This window comes from Bos indicus, chromosome 6 (genome assembly GCF_029378745.1).
Source record: "Bos indicus isolate NIAB-ARS_2022 breed Sahiwal x Tharparkar chromosome 6, NIAB-ARS_B.indTharparkar_mat_pri_1.0, whole genome shotgun sequence".
In the NCBI taxonomy this organism is placed as follows: Eukaryota; Metazoa; Chordata; class Mammalia; order Artiodactyla; family Bovidae; genus Bos; species Bos indicus.
The window spans coordinates 93886241-93908795 of record NC_091765.1 but is presented as its reverse complement, the minus strand read 5'-3'; the positions used below and the strand labels follow the sequence as shown (position 1 = coordinate 93908795).

The window sequence follows — 22555 nt, the reverse complement described above, 5'->3', positions numbered from 1 at the left end:
CCACCCTTTCCCCCTGGAGGGTGCAGGATGGGGGATATAATGTATACTTATGATTGATTCACATTGTTCTATGGCAGAAACCACTGTAAAAAATTATTCTGCAATTAAAAATAAATTTTAAAAAAGGACATTCTGGTAAATGACAAGTTCCAAAGACATTGCTCAGCATGACAAAGGAGATGAAGATTCCAAAACGTGCTTATGAATAGGCTGCCATGTGGGTAACATCTAGACTACTAAGCTGTATTTTCTTTATGATTTTACTAAATTACAAACTGCCTCTTGGATAGGCAGAGAATCCTCTTTTGAATTTAAAACAAATACAGACATGCAGACTCAAAGCTGAAGATCATATTTACAGTACTTATGTGTGTGTGTGTTTTAATATGTGTTTCAACCTGCCACCAGTAAAATTCCCATAAAATACAAAACTAAGACAGGGGTTTCATGAGTCATGCACACATAAAAGACTTGAGAGTCTCAGAGAAGGAAACTATTACTTTCTTTTGGTGGTAAAGAATGGAGGAAGAATCGGGTGACCTGGGATGGGTAAAGTCTTCCGCTAAACTTCAAAAGAACTAATCATAAGGCAAAACCTTCATATGCTTGTAGTCCATGGGGTCACAAAGAGTCGGACACAACTGAGCAACAGAATTGAAGTGAACTGAACTGAACTTCATATGCTTGATTATATCAAAATGAAGATTTCTGTTCAACTAAGAACACCAAGGTCAATGGTAGTAGATGAGAGACAGAAAAGGAAACTACGCTTATAGGAGCTAAAATGTCTAAAGTTGGCAAGGATTAATATTACTATTCAGAATTATTAACATTAAGAATATTTAGAGTATTCTCCAGGCAAGAATACTGGAGTGGGTTGCCATCTCCTTCTCCAGGGGATCTTCCCGAACCAGGGATTGAAACCCGGTCTCCCACATTGGAGGCAGACACTTTAACCTCTGAGCCATGAGGGAAACCCAAGAGTACACAAGAAACTACTGCAAATCAGTAAGAAAAAGATAGCAACACAATAAAATAAGTAACAAAGGTTAAAAATAATAGATTCTTGTAAGAGGAAACTCAATGAACTAACAAGCATGCGCTTTGCTTAGTCGCTCAGTTGTGTCTGACTCTTTGCAACCCGTAGCCTGCCAGGCTCCTCTGTCCATGGGGATTCTCCAGGCAAGAATACTGGAGTGGGTTGCCATGCCCTCCTCCAAGGGATCTTCCCAACCCAGGGATCGAATCCAGGTCTCCCACATTGCAGGTGGATTCTTTGCCATCTGAGCAAAACATAGAAATAATTGGAGAAAGGCAAATTGAAATGAGATATAACATTATACATATCAGATTAGTAAAAATCAGTAACTGGAAAAGTATAGAAGAGGATGTAGGGTTTTAGCAACCTTCATGTCCCGTTAGTGACATTTTGGAAAGTATCCTAATACTATTTTTTTTTTTTAATTAAGCACATTCATGCCCTGGAGTCCAGCAATTTTGCTGCTGAGGAAGTGGACAGGTAGGAGGATTTGCCTGGTGGTACTGTTAGTAATGGCAGAGTGTTAGGAGGTGACTGGGAACTGAAATGGAGGAGCTTCACTGTCTGTTGCTGAGAGTGAATGAGTAAAAGGTAGTAAATGCACATCATGAAATACTAGGCAACAGTTTGAAGCAACAGATTAGATATACACATAAATGACATGCACAGATACCCAAAACATATTGCTGAGAAAACACAGAAAACGTGTGAAAAAATATAACACAGTAGCAGTTTTATAAATTAAAAATTATATATATAAAGAACGAGGCCTTTGCAAAGAACAAATACAAAGTAAGAGACACACATTAACAGACAATGGATTGACGACCTCAGATGGGGAAGGACTGTGACTGTCTGCAGAATAGGGGTAAAATGAAATGAATCAATCAACAAAATGAGAAAAGGCCTTGAAATGACCAATGGGAACTCCATACTTTGAACCAAGGGCTGCGGCCTTGCAATCAGGGCCACAACTGACTTAGTCATCTGAAACTGAGATCCAAAAAATGGGGAAATACAACTCCCATTCAGTATGTGCTTTGGATATACACTGAGGCTGCAGGCTTGATTCTGATGTGTGTGTGTGCTCAGTCATGTCTGACTCTTTGTCACCCTATAGACTACAGCTCCCCACATTCCACTGTCCATGGGACTCTTTCCCAGCAAGAATACTGGAGTGGGTTGCCATTTCCTCCTCCAGCAGATCTTTCCAACTTAGGGATCAAACCTGCGTCTCCCGAGTTTCCTGCATTGCAAGTGGATTCTTTACTCTGAGCCACTAGGGAAGCCCTATTTGATTCTGATGCAGCCATATTTAGTGACTGGAATTTCTCAGGAGTTTCCTCGTCTGTATGCATCATTTTGCATTATATTACCAAGAAAATACTTCCCGAACCTGAATCTGCTCAACTCTACCTGTGCAATCCTGTACTGCGGGCCCTATACCAGAATGTGTATTGGCCTGCAACCGGGACCCAGGTATTAGAAAACTGTCTCCTCCAGACAACATTTGTGGACTGCATTCCTCTTCAATGTGGTTTCAGATTAAGAGCAGTCCCTAGTCATCTGATTCTGCTAAATTCCAAGAAGATTCTACACCATCTAAACTTCCCAGCTCAACCAATGACATAGGTAGCTGGTGCTAAGTGGGCAACAGAGAAGACAGCTACATAGAAGAGATGATATCGTTGAAAGTATTGCGTTGGCCAAAAAATCTGTTCAGGTTTTCCCGTAAGATGTAATGGAAAATTCAGAACGAACTTTTTGGCCAACCCAATGTGAACAATTAATTAGAACATCTTAGGATGTTCAGAGTTTGTCTGAATTACTTCACTATGGACAAATAAAGGCATCAAGGAAGGAGAGAAACCCATCTTTCAGCCACCACGAATCCACTTACTTTCTCCCCTTTGAGAAACGTAATCCGTGAAGAGTCTGTGTTTCTTCTCTCCTCAAAGTCCTCCATGACCTGAGCTGAAAGGCCCTGAGTATAGCACCTCACCGATGACTCATAGCTCAGGTCTCCACTCCGAATGATGGGCACATGCAGGACGCCCTCCTTCTCCTTCACCAGGAGCAAATCCTTGGCAAACTGCATGCTGGGCACTGGGTGAGAGAAGGAAAGATGGAGGCACTGTTAGCGGGACACCGAGGGAGGTGGCGGTAGCCCTTGTGGGCCCTCAGCAACCTGGCAGGAAGGCGCCACTGAGGACCACCAGAGGCTGATAAGTCACAGGCAATCAGCAGATTTCAAGGCCTGCCTACTGCTCTCAGGACCAGGAAACTGCTTCCACCATGAGTGAATGAAAGTGAAGTGACAGTGTTGGTTGCTCAGTCATGTCCCACTCTGCGACCCCATGGACTGTAGCCCACCAGGCTCCTCTGCCCATGGGATTTTCCAGACAAGATTACTGGAGTGGATAGACAGTCCCTTCTCCAGGGGATCTTCCCAACCCAGGGATCGAACCCCAGTCTCTGCATTGCAGGCAGATTCTTTACTTTCTGAGCCATCATGGAAGCTTGCTCCACTGTGAGTGTAGTTCCAACAAAATAGAACAAATCAAGTTTGCTCAGCTTCAGGGAACAGTCACCATCTCAAATGCAGATAGGTGATGCAAATGAAGATATGCGCCAGGTGGAAGAAAAATGTTGAGACCTGAGAACCCAAAAAAGTTCATGTTCCTTCTAAGGCTACAAAGAAAACAGCAGTGTAAACCTGATGATAAATGACCGCTCACATGGGTGCCGGGCCAGAAAGACCACAGAGAACAGGGACAATTGGAAAGAACAGGTCGTGTTTAAAGAGGGCTGCCCCTTAGCTTCATTCTTTTGCTGGCAGGTCTCCCTATTTTCAAACGAAGCCAGAGATCTGCATTTTTAGGTCATAGCTCCTAAATTTCAAAATAGCAAGCATTTAAAATGGTAAAAAAAAAATTCCATTCAGGCCAAAACTATTGCAGCCGAACAAAACACACCTACAAGCTGCATTTGGCCAGTGGCTGGTGCAGTGGTAAAGAATCCACCTGCCAATGCAGGGGCCAAGGGTTCCATCCCCGAGTCAGGACAATCCCCTGGAGAAGGAAATGGCAACCCATGTCAGTATTCCTGCCTGGGAAATCCCATGGATAGAGGAGCCTGGTAGGCTACAGTCCATGTCCCACAGTCGGATACACCCAACAGTCAGACATGTCCCACAGACAGTCAGACATGTCCAACAGTCTGACATGACTAAGCAAGCTGGCAGTCTCTCTCTGCAGGAAAAGTTATTTAGATTCTGAACCTTGCTTCTTCCTTTTTTTAAATATGTAAATTGGAAATGTTAATATCTAACTTGTAAAATTATTGGGAGGATTCAACTGAATGAGATTAGTGCTCAATACAGTAAAAAGAGGGCACTCTAATGTGGTTATTGCTGTTCAGTCACTAAGGTGTGTACAACTCTTTGTGACCCCCATGGACTGCAGCACACTAGGCTTCCTTGTTCTTCACTACCTCCCTGAGTTTGCTGAAACTCATGCTGAGTTGGTGATGCCATCCAACCATCTCATCCTCTGCCGTCCCATTCTCCTCCTGCCCTCAATCTTTCCCAGCATTAGAATCTCTTCTGATGAGTTGGCTCTTTGCATCAAGTGACCAAAGTATTGGAGCATCAGTCAACATCAATGAATATTCAGGGTTGATTTCCCTTAGGATTGACTGGTTTAATCTCTTGCTGTCTAAGGGACTTTCAAATCTTCTCCAGCATCAAAATTTGAAGCAAATGTTGGCAGGAATTACCATATCACGGTGTGTATTGCTTCCCATCTCCAGGCTTCTGAACACATTGGATCAGTTTTTCCTCCTTGCTTTCTACAAGGCCTTAGGTAACATTCTGCATTAAAGCGTGTCTCCTTCTGAGACCAACATTTTGCTGAGTGACAGTTATTATTTTCTTTATGAAAAATACAAAGAGGTAGTCATCTGTCCAGTCATATGTCAAATCGTCTTTGGAGCTACAGAAAGATGACCTTAAAGCTAAAACATGTATTTCCTGGCTGCCTCCAACATGCCTTGCCCAAACTGAAAGGAACGAACAGAAGGAGTGAGCACAAAGCTGTGTGGAAGACAACATATAGAAAGCTCTCTGCCTCCAACCTGTCCACGGCTCAGAACTGTCGGCATTGGCAAATATAAAACAAATCTATTATCTGAGCTAAGCCTATTACCATTTATCACTAAAGAAAAACCCAGAAGATATCTCTAAAAAGATGAGTGACTTCGGTATGAGGTCCTACACATTACCCATCTGGGACTCTTTCCATCGAGAACAACTGTCTGTGCTTCTAAGAAAGGGGTGGGAATGACATGACCTTGCACATGACGACAAGAAGGGAGCTTGTTGTCAGGCAAAAAGCAACACAAGCAAGAAAACTTTTCTGCTCGTAGCAGATTTTATCTAATGCTGTAGATTGATTTTTTTTGCTGGCTTGACAGTCATCAGGGTGGAGGTGAATTAAAAGCTAAAGTGGTAATGTTTGGGCTATGTCATGTATTAATCAACTCCAGATTTCTCTTGAGATGTAAAAGACTTCTTTCCCTTTTCCCTCTAACACATAGGCCCATGCCTATGGCTTCCCTGGTGGCTCAGAGGGTAAAGCATCTGCCTGCAATGCGGGAAATCTAGGTTCGATCCCTGGGTCGAGACGATCCTCTGGAGAAGGAAATGGCAACCCATTCCAGTCCTCTTGCCTGGAAAATCCCATGGACAGAGGAGCCTGGTAGGCTACAGTCCACAGGGTCGCAAAGAGTCAGACACGACTGAGAGACTTCACTTTCATTTCACTTTTCTTTCCCATGCCTATCTGCTAAAAAAAAAAAAAAAAAAAAAAGGAGGAAAAGAAAAGAAAGAAGTGGGTGAACACTTCTCATGACTGTTTTCTGGGAAGTCTCTGCTTTTAAGGAGCCCTCAGTTCAGTGGGAGACTGAGCAGAGACAAAGGAAAGGCAATCTGGACTGGGGACAAATTTATGCGTGGAGGTTAAGATGTACAAAGGCCCAACCCAGGTCAGGCATTGTGTTAAGGGCTTCCATACACGTCATTTCTTATCCTCTTGGCAAACCCTACAAGGCAGCGATCTCCAACCATTTTGACACCAGGGACTGGCTTCACAGAAGACAACTTTTCCACGGACAGGAGTTGGGAGCAGGGGGCGGGTTTGGGACGATTCTCATAAGAAGCACACAACCTAGATCCCTCGCATGCACAGTTCACAGTAGGGTTCACCCTCCTACGACAATCGAATGCCACTGTTGATCTGACAGGAGGCGGAGCTCAGGTGGTAATGAGACCAAAGCGGAAAGTGAAAGAAAGTGAAGTTGCTCAGTTGTATCCGACTCTTTGCGACCCCATGGACTGTAGCCTACCAGGCTCCTCCATCCATGGGATTTTCCAGGCAAGAGTACTGGAGTGGGTTGCCATTTCCTTCTCCTGGAGATCTTCCTGACCCAGGGATTGAACCGAGGTCTCCAGCATTGTAGGCAGACGCTTTACGGTCTGAGCCACCAGGGAAGTCCAAAGGGGAGTGGCTGCAAATACAGATGAAGCTTAGTTCCCCAGCCTGCCACACACCTCCTGCTGTGCGCCCTGGGTCCTAACAGGCCATGGATAAAGTACAGGTCCATGGCCTGGTGACTGGGGACCCCACTACAGTCCTCAGAGGAAGTAGGGGTGCCGGCCCTGAGGGTCAGTTCTGTCTGACTGCAGAACCATTTCTATTTCACTAGGATAGGATGTGTGAATGGGAGAAGGAAGGCTCACAGAAGGCTCCTGGAAGACTCACGGGCTCACAGTGGGAATCATGCACTATCACCAACACGTCTCTGAGAACATCAATTTGCAGTTATCCTCACATTTGTGTAAGTCTGATGTCCTGAAATAGATAGCAAGACTCTACTCTCTACTCCTCTGTAATCCCTAGTGTTAAGCACCAGTTTTAGGCATGGAAAATATCACCTGCTAATCTTCTTAGTAACTGACAAAAAGTGCAAACACAACCCGCCTGGAATGCGGTGGACTCTGTATGGGTGATGGTTAAGTCTGTGATTGAGGAAAACTCCTGCCTCTGGTTTGAGTTAATGGTGAGACACAACTGCACATACAAAATTGCCATGCGGTAGCAGCTACAAGGCCTTTCTTGCCTTGCTCAGCATCTTCAGGGCAACACCAAGTCTAATTCTAGGTATGAGAGCAGAAGAGAAAGGTGAAAACAGAAAATATTCTGAGATGAGCCACTTAGATGATTTAACGGCCATTTCAGCCCAGTGGAGAAAGACAAAAGGAGCTAAGATCACTTTGGGAGGCTGAAAGCTGACTTTGTAAGGATTTTTTTTTTTTTTTTTTTTGGACCATGGAGGTAGCATGTGGGATCCCCTACCAGGGGATCTTACTTCTCCTACCAGGAATCAAACTTACACCCTCTGCTGTGGAAGCATAGGGTTAAACCACTCAGGGAAGTAGGATGCCGGAACTGTTCAACATCTTGGATTGTTGTGGTGGGTGAACTTTGATTTATGTAAGTTAGACCTCAATAAACATAAGTCTAAAATAAGATACTATTTTGGATATATGAAAACATATAACAAAAAACTGCTTCAAATAGTTGTCTTCAGGGAGGGGAGATGAAAGTCTGGGAGACAGGGATAGAAGGAAGACAATTTTCATAGTATGATTTTTGCTGTTTACTTTTTCTTAGTTATGTGTGCTCAGTTGATCAGTCATGTTCTACTCTTTGTGACCCCAAGGACTGTAAACTGCTAGATTCTTCTGTCCATTGGGATTCTTCCATGGGATTCTCCAGGCAAGAATACTGGAGTGGGTTGCCATTTCCTTCTCCAGGAGATCTTCCTGACCCAGGGATCAAACCTATGTCTCCTACATTGGCAGATGGATTCTTTACCACTGAGCCACCTAGGAAGCCTTTTTTAAAACTATATAAGTGAATAAATTATTTAAAAACAAAGACATTAATGATAACCCTGCTGGGCTTCCTGTTCCTTCTTTGATGACTCTGTGTAGTCACTGAAGAATGTCATCATGGGTTCTATGTTGATCCCTAAGGAGGCTGAGGAGGGTCCCCCTGCTTGAAGTGAAAGGTTTGACTTGATCTCTACCCAACTCTAGAATCTGGCAATTTTAGATTTCACCAATTCTTTCCCAGAAACAACTGTGCTTTCCCGTTCATTCGCTTGTTACTTAGGCCAGCTCTTCACTGGGCACTCATATTTTTGTTCAGGTGCTCGTGTGTGTGCTCAGTCACTTCAGTTGTGTCCGACTCTTTGTGACCCTCTGAACCGTAGCTGGCCAGGCTCCTCTGTCCATGGAAATCCCCAGGCAAGAATACTGGAGTGGGTAGCCTTGCCCCCTCCAGGGGATCCTCCCGACCCAGGGACTGTGCCTGCATCTCTTACATCTCCTGCATTGGCAGGGGGTTCTTTACCACCAGCACCACTTTGTCTGGGTGCCTGTGTCTATTTGTCCTGCACATCACCCACAGGATGGTCAGTATTAGTTTCCTCTAACAAAAATCACACCACTCCTCTGCTTAGAAGCATCCGCTGCTCCCCTGTACCTATGAATTCCTGATGCTGGAACATAAGACATCTCAGAACTTGTCTCCAACATGTCTTTCCATTTCATTTCCTTCCATTCACCTCCTGCCAGGCTCGAAGCAAAAGTAAGCATCTCACTGTTCTCCAAATATGCGTCTTTCAAAATTGCATACCTTACATATACTATAGTTCTCCATTTAGAAACATTTTATTATCCATCAGATAAACTCCTACCACACCTAAAGACTCTGCTTAAATATCATTTCCTTTGTGAAATCTTCTAGGATTCTTCCACACTTAGTTACAATTCAGCCCCCTCTCCCGTACACTACTAGATTTATCATACTATTAGGTCATTTATCATAATATATTCTACTTTTTCTGTTTGAGGGTCTGATCCCCCCAACTAGAGCTTGAGCTTCTGAGGACACAGCCCAACCAGGCATGCCTCATTTTATTGTACTTCACTTGACTGCCCTTTATAGAAACTATATTTTTGACAAATTGAAGATTTGTGGCAATCATGTGTTGAACAAGTCTATGGCGCCATTTTCCCAACAGCATTGGCTCACTTTGTGTCTCTATGTTTCATGTTGGTAACTCTCCCAATACTTCAAACTTTTTCATTATTATTATATTCATTACAGTGATTGTGATCAGTGATCTTTGATGTTTCTATGAAGGAAAGATTATGATTCGTGAAAAGCTCAGAAGATGATTAGCATTTTAGCAATAAAATATTTTAAAATTAAGGTACATTTGTTTTTTTAGACACAATGCAAGCCCCTAATAAACTACAGTATGGTGTAAACTTTTATATACACTGGGAAACCAATAAATTCATCTGACTTGCTTTATTGTGATACTCACTTTAAAGTGGTGACCTGGACTGAATGTGCAATATCCTCAAGTGTGCCTAGCAGAGTGCCAGAAATACGAATGATTTCTGCCCCATATTTCTATGTAAAAATGTGCACATGCATGTACTCATACACACACACGTTTCTTGAGTGAAAATGTGAATGAGCTCCAATGTTATATATGTGGATGTTAAGGAAGTAATAGAAATCTGATCTGAGCCACCAGCTGGTAACCCCAATCTCTTACCATCCTGGAATGTGTCATTAATTGCAATGACAGCCTGGAAGGGTTTGGTCAGTTCGGCCCCTTGTGGGGAGCTGAGGAAAACCACAAATGTCTCCAGCCCTTCAATCACTGGATACTGAGTGTCATCCAAGATGGTCAAGGTGCAATACTAGGAGAAAAATCAGGATGTTAACTAGACTTATTGTGGTGTTCATTCCACAATATTTACAAATATTGAACCATTATGTTGTATACCTGAATCTGACATAATGTTATATGTCAATTACACCATGACTTAGCACATACCCCTCCATAATTTTTTTTTCTAATTAAAAAAGCGAGGAAAAATCAAAGCAAATCTTATAGAATACTCACCACCCAACACTCATTTGCCTTTGGGAGATTAGGATAAAAGTAACAACTTGCATTTCTCTGTTGGTCTTAAAGTAAATTTTTAAAATCCATAAAATGATGATCAATTTATCACATACCCTAGGTGTTTTTTCTCTAGACATCTGAAATCAATCAAGCACAGTGATGCTGGATATTATGCTGAAAATGGCATTTGGAGAGTTTGTCAAAGATCTAGGTTGATTTGTTGGCTTGTGTTTTTGAACTCTCCAATGGTCCTGAAATACAAGGCTTTCACCTCTTCTATACTCCCCTTTCCTCGTCCCAGAGGTGAATGGGAAAGTAACGGCAACTTAGCCCTTCAGAAACACAGACATCAACACCACCAAATTAGGGGAAGGCTAGGGAAAGGATAGACAAAGCCAGCTTTTGTCTCATCCTGCCTAGTTGGAAGCCAAAGCGCACATTAAAAAGATGAAAATTATAATATTAACTTCACAATATTACCTTTGGGATCTACAGTTGTGCCATACAGGTAATCCTTTCTAATAATTTGGTGTCTATCACCCATGAGCTTTTCTAAACATCTTAAAGGGAAGATGTCTGAAGAAAGGGAAGACAGTAATATTTCAATATTTTAGAGTCCTCTAGAGACTTTGGAGAGCAGACTAGAGATGACATGAACAACCCATCTGGCCTTTGACCTCTGCATGCTCACCTGCTCAGTGACACCTGGTCCGAACTCCACCTTCCTAGAGCTGGGAACGTAGTCAACTCCTGGGGTGGCAGACGTTGGGTCTGAGGGCCGCGTGGCACACCAGACAGACGTGAAGGTGGAAAGGTCAGTCCCGTGGCGGATAACTGGGATCTTCACTGTACCTGAATTGAGAAGCACACGTTTCAGTGGTCAGTCTTGAATCAGAGTGTGAGTGTGGTTTTCAGAACAATGTCTTCCCTCGCTGCAGCAGCTCCATCCTGCCACTTGCCTAGACCACCTTCAGTGACACTCTGTGCGCCCTCTGAAGGCCCAGAGGTGTCACCATCCCTGGCTGTATGGATATTAAGTTCAAGAGCAGACCTGCGGGAGGGCCCCACAGAGGTGGTGCTAGGAAGACAACCTTTAGGGGAAAGCAGTTTTGTGGCTTAAGAGGCGAGGGTCCACTATAGGAAATCGACCCTCAATATTCATTGGAAGGACTGAAGCTGAAACTGCAACTTCAACACTTTGGCCACTTGATGTGAAGAGCCAACTCACTGGAAAAGACCCTGATACTGGGAAAGATTGAAGGCAGAAGGAGAAGGGGATGACAGAAGATGAGATGGTTGGATGGCATCACCGACTCAAAGGACATGAGTTTGCGCAAACTCTGGGAGATAGTGAAGGAGAGGGAAGCCTGGCGTGCTGCAGTCCATGGGATCGCAAAGAGTCGGACATGACTGAGCGACTGAACAACAACAACAAAGCGGGGAGGGTCCCTTGAAAACACCTTAAGCCTATTTATGGAGAAGAAAATATAGCCAATTAAGGAAGAACCGGCTAGGGGGCTCTATGAGGCCTGGAGCTGAATGTCCCTAGTTAAATGTTCCTAACTGGGTGATTTCCCTATTCTATCTGAGTGTTGCACACATCATTACTTAAACCATATGTGCTTATTGCTTATCTCAGAAAGAAGCTCATCTTTTGGCCACTGTGACAACATAATTTGTAGGGCCCTAATGATACGCATGTAAATTTTTAGCTGTTTTCACAATCAAGGTCAGAGAAAAGCTACTCGACAAGTCCATCAATAGTACTTTTCGAGCCAATAGCCATGAGGTGACAAGTAGTCATGGCTGGGCATTTGTTGTATGGGGAAGGGAACGCAGTATAATAGAAAGGTCTGGGTTCTAATCCAGTTCTGCATATTAGCTGGTCTTTGATGATTTATTTCACCTCTCTGGGACCCCATTTGCTCTTCTCTATAAATAAGAAGGAATGCAATGCACATGGTATGGTGGCTGGCATTCAGTAAATACTCCAAAATCTTAGTTTTCACTATAGCTAAGAGTATCACCTTCAAAGAGGTGCAAGGTCTTGATCAGCACAGATTAGCTGATTAGCAGACCTTCAGCACAACCACTGACTCTCTTATTAATAGCAGGATGTCTGTCAACAATATGAGGAAGACTTTGAGATTCATGCGGAGCCCAAAGAGGGAAGAGACCTGGGTGGAAGAAATCTGCCCATTGACTGCCTTGGGCTGTTATGGGGATGAGAGTTCCATTGTTAAAACACGGAAATTTTGAATTTATTTGTTATGGCAGTTGCAGGACACTAAATAATTTACCTCCATCTTCAACAGATCACATCCCCCTCCTTCACATGCCAAATGTTTAGCACTACACCCTCCCTTTGGACCACAGAGGTCAGCCAGTGAGCTCTAAGTCAGGTCTTTTCCTGCCACCAGTAAGCAGAGCAAGATAAGTGAATGGAGTTTCCTAACCTTCACTACCTTTCATTCTTGGTTTTGATGCTGAGTATTACCTGCCTCACACTGATAACTGTGTCACTGAGGAATGGCATTCTCAACATCCTAAGGGCATTCTCAAAACTAAGAGGAAACTATTTAAGGAAGGGATCAGGAGACGAGTGAGGGGAGCCCAGAGATGCTCTCCATTACCTGCATCCTCGCTGATGGTAAAAGCCGTGTTGCCCAAGGACACGGTAGAAGCATCATTGGGACCAGCAATGAGCACCTTGGCCGATGCCATTCTTCCGATGCGGGCGTTGTCGGAAGCACCTGTCAGGGCAATCTCAAACTCCTCTTCCTCTTCGTACTCGCTGTCATCGATGAGCATGACATCACAGGTGGACATGGTGACACCAGGCCCAAATATCACTCGACTCTCGGCAGACATCCCTCTAGATTTAAAATCAGAGCCCGATTCTAGAGCATAGAGGCTACTGCCCATAGCTGACTTGGGGACCGTGTAGCAAATCACAGATACAATGCTGCTTGAATCCCCTGAAACACAAATGGCAAGAATACCAAAGTAGTTGAATGAGCGTTTCTCAAGTTTTAAAATCTCTGGTAATTTTGATGGGTATGATTCTTTTTGACATATTCCATTCAAACTCTAACGGAAATGTCCCTGCTTTGCAGTGTCTTAAGCCCGTGGTCTAAGCCACTTGAGGATTTCACATATCCCAGATCCTTCACCAAACAACCTGGAATGGATTTCCTATTCTGTGAATTTCGTGCTCTATTAATTCACAAGACTCATTGCCCGCCATCTAAGACCACAGCGGGTGGAGGGAAAAGAGACGTACTTGGTACTTTAAGTAGAAAAGTAATTGTGTCCTGAAGACAGTGCTATGAGCACAGTTGACTGCCTTTCTGAATAGACTTCTGCACTTTAGCTCCCAGGGAGAAACAAGCCTGTTTAAAAAAAAGGAAGACACAACAAAACAAAAACACCCTGCCTCTCTGAACAAACGACTTTACTTATTAGCACTGCCACTTACCTGGGTGATAGGCTATTTGGGCTCGGCCAGCTGACTCAGAGCAACCAACAAGCCTTATCTGTCCTCTGAGTGGCATCACCAAGGGTTGGTGTTACATGCAGCGTTGGCCACACTAACACACCATCAGCAGAACCAACAAAACACCTGACATCATCACTTACAGTCTGGTTGTGGCTTTGAATAGGGATCAATTTCCAAGTGTTTAAAAAAATTTGTTAAATATTATTATTGGAGTGTAATTACTTTACCATGTTGTGTTAGTTTTTCTGTACAGCAAAGTGAACCAAAAGTCCATATTCATACAGCCCCTCCCTCAATTTCCATGTGTTTTTAAAGTCACAATATTTCACAATCGTAAATCCATATGATCTTTCTTTTGATTTTCCACGCCAGTGGAATCACCCTTTATTTCTCACACACAGTTAATTTCTCACCTGAGCTCTACATGTGACACTCACATGTGGAAATCTTTAAATACATTTTCAGTCTCCCAAGAAGACAGGAAGCCAGTTCTCGCACACTGTAACTGCCTGCCTTGACCAAGGCTACTAAATATTTTTGGACTGGGTGACTGATTAAGAACTCTGAGTTCAGGAGTCATTTGCAAGGCCAAATGTAACTAGCCTTCTGGTCCCACTTAAGAATAAATGGGCATGCAAACAACTTCAATGGAGAAGCCATCTGTAGAACTCACTGTAGGGAGGATGGTTATTGGGGATTGAAGTGAGTTGATAACCCACGATGCACCCCCACACATGAGTTAACATGGTACATGAGCACGTGGCATGTGAAAGGGATAGAATAAACGTTAGCTATTATTACAGCTCCTTGCCGCCTTGGGCACCAACAGACCTTTTCTTTCAATAGGTGCAAACAGAAAGCCAGCACTCTCGTTGACCCGGTAGGTCTTCTTATCAAACTCTAATGTGGGCTCGTCCTCAGTGTCATTGATAATGACCTTCGCCTGGGTGAACTCCCCTAGTAGGGCGTACGCTGGCATGCTGAGCTCCACGGTGAAACTCTCGACGTCCTCAAACACGTTGTCATCGTTGATGACGATGGTGCAGGACTTGGTGTCCTCTCGCTCATCAAACTGTACCTGTCACGAAGGAAACAGCAAGGAGATAAGCAGCCTCAGATTCCCCGGCTCCGTTACCCAAGGGCATCATGGGGAAAAAGAGGACCCAAGTCCAGTGGGCAGGCCACTGAATGAAACAGTTGGTTCTTCCTGTCAATCCCTCCCGCTGTATCACTTCTCCCCATTCTACCTCTGCACACTGGGGCTGATTCACTGTATACAGTCATGGAAGGAAGAGATGTCTCCTACCGTGTGGTAAATGTAGAAAACCATGCAGGTAACTATTCATATCCTGTTTTATTAACTCAGCTGGGACAGCAAGAGTCATTTTTTTTTTAAAACCTAAAAAAATTGTTTTCCTATTTATTTGGTTGTGCTGGGTCTTGGTTGCATCCCAGGGGATCTTTTAGTTGTGGGAAGTGAACTCTTAGTTTCGGTATGTGCTATCTAGTTCCCTGACCAGGGATGGAACCCAGGCCCTTTGCATTGAAAGCATGGAGTCTTAGCCACTTGGCCACCAGGAAAGTCACAGCACAAGTCGTTTGATTACTTGGTTTGCCTTCCATTTGTGGCAAGTTTAACTGGAAAGATCTTTGAACTTGGAGTGTGAAATTCTGGCCTCAAGTCCTGGTTCTGTTACTTCCAAGCTGGGTTAGGCTATAAAACTTCACAAACCTCAGATTCGCCATCGGCTAAATAACAACAATATGTCTATTTCACATACTTACTGGGGGAACTAAATGAGACAATGTAAAATGAAGGCACTAACTTTACTTTAAAGCATGGAACAAATGCAAGATATTACCATCATCACCATATTACTCATATAATCAAAACTGACATAGAATCTCAGTGTACTGAATTATGGAGTTTGAATTCAGAGACAGTCACATTATGAACAGGCCAGACTGAATTTTAACTTTACTATTACACCCTTTCCCATTTAGATGTAGTAGATCCATAATGTGAATTAACTTAGCCTTATATAAAATAGAAAAATTAATTTATATGCATACAATTGTGAATTTATAGGGACTTCTTCTGGTTGTACTTTGTCTTTATAAAAAAGATGATTAAAACCTACACATGGAACCAGGGTTATGGATCAGTCTAAAACTGAGTGGACAGGCAGTGGGTCTGGACTGAATTTTGTGAAATAGCTAAAATGTGTAAAAATTAAACCTCTAGGGTCACACAAATCTGAAACACATGCTTTTCATCAATAAAAATGTACTATTCTGCATCTAATCAATGTATCAAATTAAGTTTTACTAAGATCCACATTTTAAAATGCTCTCAGCTAAATGAAACACTCAAAGGTTTTTATTTAGGTCTAGAACACACTGTTGTCATTCTCTGAAAAGCACAAGTATGTGCTCTCTATTATTATTTTGCTAAAACATTCCTTAGCTTATCTGATCTATTCTAATTTCTCATTTACATTTGACATAGATTAGAAGTTTGGGATTAAAATATACACACTACTATAGATATAAGATATCAGGGCTTCCCTGATAGCTCTGCTGGTAAAGAATCTACCTGCAACACAGGAGACCCCAGTTCAATTCCTGGGTTGGAAAGATCCGCTGGAGGAGGGATAGGATACCCACTCCAGTATTTGCCTGCAATGCAGGAGACCTGGGTTCAATCCATGGGTCGGGAAGATCCCTTGGAGAAGGGAATGGCTACCTACTCCAGTATTCTTGCCTGGAGAATTCCATAGACTGTATAGTACATGGAGTCACAAGGAGTCAGACACGACTGAGTGACTTTCACATATATAAGATAACAAGGACCTACTTTATAGCATAGGGAACTATTCTCAATATTTTGTAATAATCTTTAATGGAAAAGAATCTGAAAAAGAATATATATATGTATATATATATATACACACACATATATATGAATTACTTTGCTGTACACTTGAAACTAACACACATTTTAGATCAACTACATTTCAGTAAAAATGAAAAAAAAAATTTATGTAAGAGGCATTAGCTTAGTCCAGCTGAAATGCTTCAGAAAGAGAGCCCACTTCTCTTTACAGGGATTCATGCTGCCATAAGAATAATGAAACTACTTTTAAAAAACACTTAATAAATACCTAATAAGTGCCAAGTATTGTACAATACTTAAATCTGACATGTAGAGGGTGTCTTGCCATAAAGGAGTTTACTATTTATGTCCTCTTTTCTCTTTTGCTTTCACTTTTTCTTTTTTCTCCTTCATTCACACCCTGGCACTAATTACCACTGCTGTCACATGGAGATGTGCAAATGTGTGTGTGTGTGCGTGCATGCAGGCATGCATGTGTGTGTCTCTACACTCCTACAAACCCAAACAGCCGCCAACGGATTTTCTCTAAGGCAACTCACACACAACATGTCCAAAGCAGAATCAAGATCACCCCCTCGCTAGACCTGCTCCTCTTTGGCATCCCCTCCCAGCGAAGGCATCACCATCCATCTCTCCCTTCTGTCCACTCTCTAGCCCACTGCTGAATCCTATCAATTCTTACTGGTCTGTTGAATCCACCCCCTTGTTTCCGCCTTCCCTTCATTTGTTTTATTGAGTAGAGTTGATTTACAATGCCATGCTAGTTTCAGTTGTACAGCAAAGTGACTCAGTTATACGTATCTATCTCTTCTTTTCAGATTCTTTTCCTTTATAAGTTGTCACAGAATACTAAGTATAGTCCCCTGTGCTATACAACAGGTCTTTGTTGGCTATCCATTTTATATATATAGCAGTGTGTATTCGTTAATTGAAAACTCCACCTTCACTTTATAAATGAAGCTCATCTCCCACACATCGATTCCAAGAGCTCCCCAACTAGTCTCCCTACCCTTCAGGTAATGAGAAGTAAGGAGGAAAGGTTAGGATATCAAAGGCTGAGTGTACAACATGGTGCCTGGGAGGCTCTTCTTGAAGCAAAACGTGAAGATTGAGAAGCTGGACAGCAGTTAAAACTGTAGCAGGGACTAGACAGACTGTGAAGGAAAGAGCACTGTGGGAAGACAACGTAGCGCAGTGACCCGAGGGAGGGTGCGATGGGCAGGGAGGTGGGGTGAACGAGGGGGAACTACCACAGTTGACGAGAGCCACCTCCCAGCCTCGCTGCAGCCCACCGGCAGTTCGGGAGTCAGAGGCCCCCATGCCCACCTACCTGGCCAGCATACTCCACATAGTCCTGCTGTCCCGGCTGGGAGCCCACCCGGGAGCTGGAGGTGGCCGTGCCTTGCTCCGTGCGACACAGGACAATGGCATACTGGTTCAGGTTCCCCGTCCTCTGCACCGTGACACTCACTGACCCTGCTTTCTCACTGACATTGTAGCTGGAAGCACACAAAAAGGCCATCTCTGAAATTCTGAAAGGGCTGCAAAGAATCCGTGTACTTAATGCTTATCTCTGAGGGTTGGTTACTGGGGTCGGACAGTTCTGAGAGGAGGTAGTTTGGTTCCTATAAGAAGTTAACGGTCAACTGATGGAACATATTCACTTGTGACAGTCATAGAAGCAGGTGACCAAAGAAGGAGTGGATGCAGAAGGATATCTGCCCCATTTTTAGAAGGAGGTGGAAGACAGCACATAGGAGGTATGCCCTCCATATTTCAGAACACAAAGAAATAACAAACACTGTCATCCCAGTGTGGTAGAGTAATTAGCAGTGAGTTCCTTTGGAAGAAAGCTGCTTGGAAGCCAATTAATAACTTGGTTCAGGTGGGAACTGACTGGACCAGGTCTCTAGGATGTTTAAAAGAGCCAGAGTGGTGCCAGAAGTAAGAAAATGAGAACTTGGCCAAGGAAACAAAGGCGTTGAGGCAAATGGGGCTTTATGACAATGGGAGAGGGCCAAGGTGCTGTAGACTGGAAGTGTGCCCCTCCATACTTGTATGTTGAAGCCTTAATCCCCTCTGTGACAGTACTAGGGCCTTTGCAAAGGTGATTAGGTCACAAGAGTGAAGCCCTCATGAATGGGATTAGTGTAGTCATACAAGAGTGAAGCCCTCATGAATGCGATTAGTGCCATCATAGAAGAGAGCTCCATTTGCCTTCTGCCACAAGAAGTTACAGCAAGAACTCAATTCTCCATGGACCATGAAGCAGGCCCTCATCAGACACTGAATTTGCCAGCACCTTAGTCTTGGACTTCCCAGCCTCTAGAGCTGTGAGAAATAAATTCCTGTTGTCAAGTTACATAACAAGTCACCAAAGTTATGGTATTCTGTTAGAGCAGCTGGAATCACTAAGACACAGAATTAACTTAGCTTGCTGCTAGGAATTTCTGTTGAATTGCAAAGCAGGAGGCAAAGTATACAGGTGCCATTTATTCATAACAAGCTATCCAGGTTGAGAAAAGCTCAACCTGACCTGGGCTTTGTTTTTCATCACTGAGGATGGCCATTAACTTTGACTTGTGGCTTGTTGCCATGAGGATTGCAGGCAAAGTGCCTTTGAGGGGTTTATTTTCATTGCCAGTTTGGGGACTCTCTGTATTAGTTAGTCCATCAAACATTAGAGGGTTGTCCAGAAAACATCATCAGTTTTATTCAACTTATTTAATTCTGAAGGAGTTACAAGTAAGAGGTAAATAGCAGCAGAGTGTATGTATATAATGGAGAATGAAATGGCAACCACTCCAGTATTCTTGCCTGGGAAATCCCATGGACAGAGACTGGTGAGCTACAGTTTGTGGGGGTCACAAAAGAGTTGGACACAACTTATCGACTAGACAATAACTATATATATATTATATATATATATAAAACACATATATATGTTAATTCTAATTTTCCACTCATTCTCCAAGTGTGTGTAACAATAGAATAGCCTCCATCTGGGGCACATGAAACCAAGTTTGCATGCTTCTTTTCTTCCCAAGATCTAATTTTCATTTGAATTATAATGAGATTGGTTTCTTAGTGGGTCTGTGAAATGTAGATTTAAATAATTATATCTCCCACAAAAATTACAGTCCTAGTTATAATCTAATCCATAAAACCAGCTCTGTGTTTTACCACTCAGTGACTCTCTACCTCTGGACTCCCCAACAAGACTACAAAAGTGTCTTGAAGAGCTGTCTGTGTTAAGCTATGAATTTTTAACTAAAGATACATGATTCTGTGTACACCAAAAGAGCGAAGGGGAGAATATAAGCTTAAGAACAGGGAGAATGGAGACAGAAGGCAAAGACTGTTTCTGCAGGCCAGTGATTATTTTTTTCAATGTATTTTTTCCCCATCACTTCTTCTGGATTATCTTCTAAACTTGAAGACTGAAGGAAAAATACTTTCAGGAGAAGCAGTAAAGCATGATGGTTAAGATCACTGGACTTTATTGCTTATTAGCTATATGACTTCAGATAAGTTAATGTTGTTTAGTCACTAAGTTTTGTCTGACTCTTGCGACCCCATGGACTGTAACCTACCAGGCTCCTCGGTCCATGGGATTCTCAGGCAAGAATATTGGAACGGGTTGCCATTTCCTTTTCCAGGGAATCTTCCCGACCCAGGAATCAAACATGCATCTCCTGCATTGACAGGCGTGTTACCACTGAGCCACATGGGAAGCCCTCATATAAGTTACTTAACCTATTTCTGTCTCTGTTGCTTCATTATTGTGGAGGCAACAAGGTTACTCGTCTCAACTGCAAGCATTAAACAAGACGACGTATGTCAAGTACCCACTACATATGGCATTCAAGAAATATTTGGTGCAATTATTATTTCTATTCTTATTATCATCCCACCATCATGACTGGATGATTACAGCTGACCTCCAAGGTGCTTCATCTGGGCTTCCTCTGCTTTCCTGTTTCACTTCTCAAGAATGAACACCTACAGCACTTGTACCTGGTATATTTAAAACTGATGAGGGACCACTGGATATGGAAGATGTTGTCGTTGACCACATTGGGTTTACTGTCTTTCACCAGAAACTGAAAACTATCCATCATCTCATGGATCTTCTCTTCATGCAACACGTAACGAAGCAACCCCAAGTTCACGTCCTCTGTGGGAAAAAAAGATACTGAATTAACCAGGGGATGTAAAGACAGCCTCATAGATTTCTCCCAACACATCCAGTTTATTCTTCTAGTAGATTACAGACAAAACTTATTTTTCCAGGAACAAAAAAAGATTGTAGTCTTAAAAATAAATGTTTCTACCAGATCTTAAAACAAGATCCTGTAATTCTGTTTGTGTACAAGAAGTACCATTATGCTGTTGAACAATGACAATCCCAGGGTCTTGGCAAAAAAAAAAGCAGTTTAATAAATGTCTATGGAAAGTTTAAAGCAAATCTTAGAGCCAACAGAGGAAAGTCTCTGACCCCGTCTGCCATGCATATATGCTTATAGCTGTCCCTACTTCCTTCAAAATAAAGGTTCTTTGGAAGGTATGTGTTACTGAGAAAAGCTGGGGTTGGATTAAAACATCCCCCTCACAAGGCACAGACAACATGGGGCTAGGAAAGAAAACGGATTGAGGAAAATGGACAGGGATTAAAAGGAAATATGGCACATAAATTGTGAGACACAGTTGTGTCTTCCCAATCAGGTCCATCCCCAACAGCAGTCTAGAAGACTCTGAAAAGTTTCCAGTAAACTAAAATACAAATTGGTTTGCTTGATGTGATTCCAAACAGGAAACTATTCTATTGAGCAGTCTACCCATGTTGATTTTTCTTTCTTTGCTGAAGACAAAAAAATCCATAATCCTTTAGAGAAAAAAATTTAACCACACAGGATCACAGATGTTTCATAAAGTCTGGTGGCTATTTTTGTTTTGAAAGCAAACCCACAAGTATCACATGATCTTTTCCAAACAACTTGGTCAAAACTGAAAGCAATTTGGGAACTGAGGAAGCCAGGTAAAGATAAAAATTTTCTTTTTGGGGGCCATAATTTGGAGTAACAGGGGAAAAATATCAGGAGAAGTAAAATTTCACTGTTGGATTGTTAGATGCCAAAGGATCTATTTGTCTGTAAATAGGTCCGGGGGAAGCAGCTGGCAGTGGTTGCGAGAAAGATGAGGGAGGTAGTGGAACTGGGGTTAGAACAGACCCTTCCCACTTCTCATATTAGTTGCTCAGTCGTATCCAACTCTTTGAAACCCCATGGACTGTAGCCTGCCAGGCTCCTTCGTCCATGGGATTCTCCAGGCAAGAATACTGGAGTGGGTTGCCCTTCCCTTCTCCAGAAGGATCTTCCCAATCCAGGGATCAAACCTGGGTCTCCTGAATTGCATGTGAATTCTTTACAATCTAAGCCACCAGGGAAGCCCAGCTCCTGAGTACTCACCCTGTGTGAAGGTAGCCACTGCCCTGCCAGGCTGCAGTTTGTTCTCCACGTGGCCATGCTTGGGGCCCGTGGTGATCTCATAGACAAGTTGCAGGTCCTCCGTGTCCGGGTCCATGGTCAGCAGTTCCTTCTTGGTGATCAAGTTGGTTGCCTGGAATAGAAACCCATTAAATTTAATTCCTAAGATGGGAATAAAGCAGGAACAAGACCCTCTGACTCAGATTTAATTCAGTTCAACCATGATTTACTAAGTGCATTTACTGCCTGGAAAACTTTGTCAGGATTGAAGAGGTTATGAGGACAGAAACCATCCCAGCCTCTGCCCTTGATGTTCATTCTTTCTTGGGGAAGAAAGGCTTACGAGGAAAGTAACTGTGGTGAGTGCTATAGTGGGAGATGCAGAAAAGACTGCACCACAGTTTTAGGGAGCCAGGACAATTCATTCCACATGGATTAGGGATGGGGGTGGCTTGAGTTTGGCCTTGAAAGAAGGTTGGAACTTTGAAAGAAGGATACAATCCAGGGAAGATGGCCACTTTATACGGTATAAGAGTTGATTACAGTGTTTGAAATTAAGACAGACAAATATATAATATCCCAAT

At 42.9% G+C, this 22555-nt stretch overlaps 1 protein-coding gene across 2 annotated transcripts in view; it reads right to left on the bottom strand.

The window, feature by feature from the left end:
- The window catches only part of FRAS1 (Fraser extracellular matrix complex subunit 1), a 534964-nt gene that overhangs the window by 49656 nt on the left and 462753 nt on the right, over window positions 1-22555 (bottom strand). For both annotated transcript variants that reach the window (XM_070791638.1, XM_070791639.1), the window contains 8 exons: window positions 21954-22104; window positions 20503-20662; window positions 17816-17984; window positions 14421-14667; window positions 12724-13068; window positions 10782-10942; window positions 9734-9881; window positions 2940-3145 (listed from right to left, as the gene is read on the bottom strand). In XM_070791638.1, coding sequence (XP_070647739.1) covers window positions 2940-3145; window positions 9734-9881; window positions 10782-10942; window positions 12724-13068; window positions 14421-14667; window positions 17816-17984; window positions 20503-20662; window positions 21954-22104 — 1587 coding nt within the window. The remainder of the gene's footprint in view (window positions 1-2939; window positions 3146-9733; window positions 9882-10781; window positions 10943-12723; window positions 13069-14420; window positions 14668-17815; window positions 17985-20502; window positions 20663-21953; window positions 22105-22555) is intronic.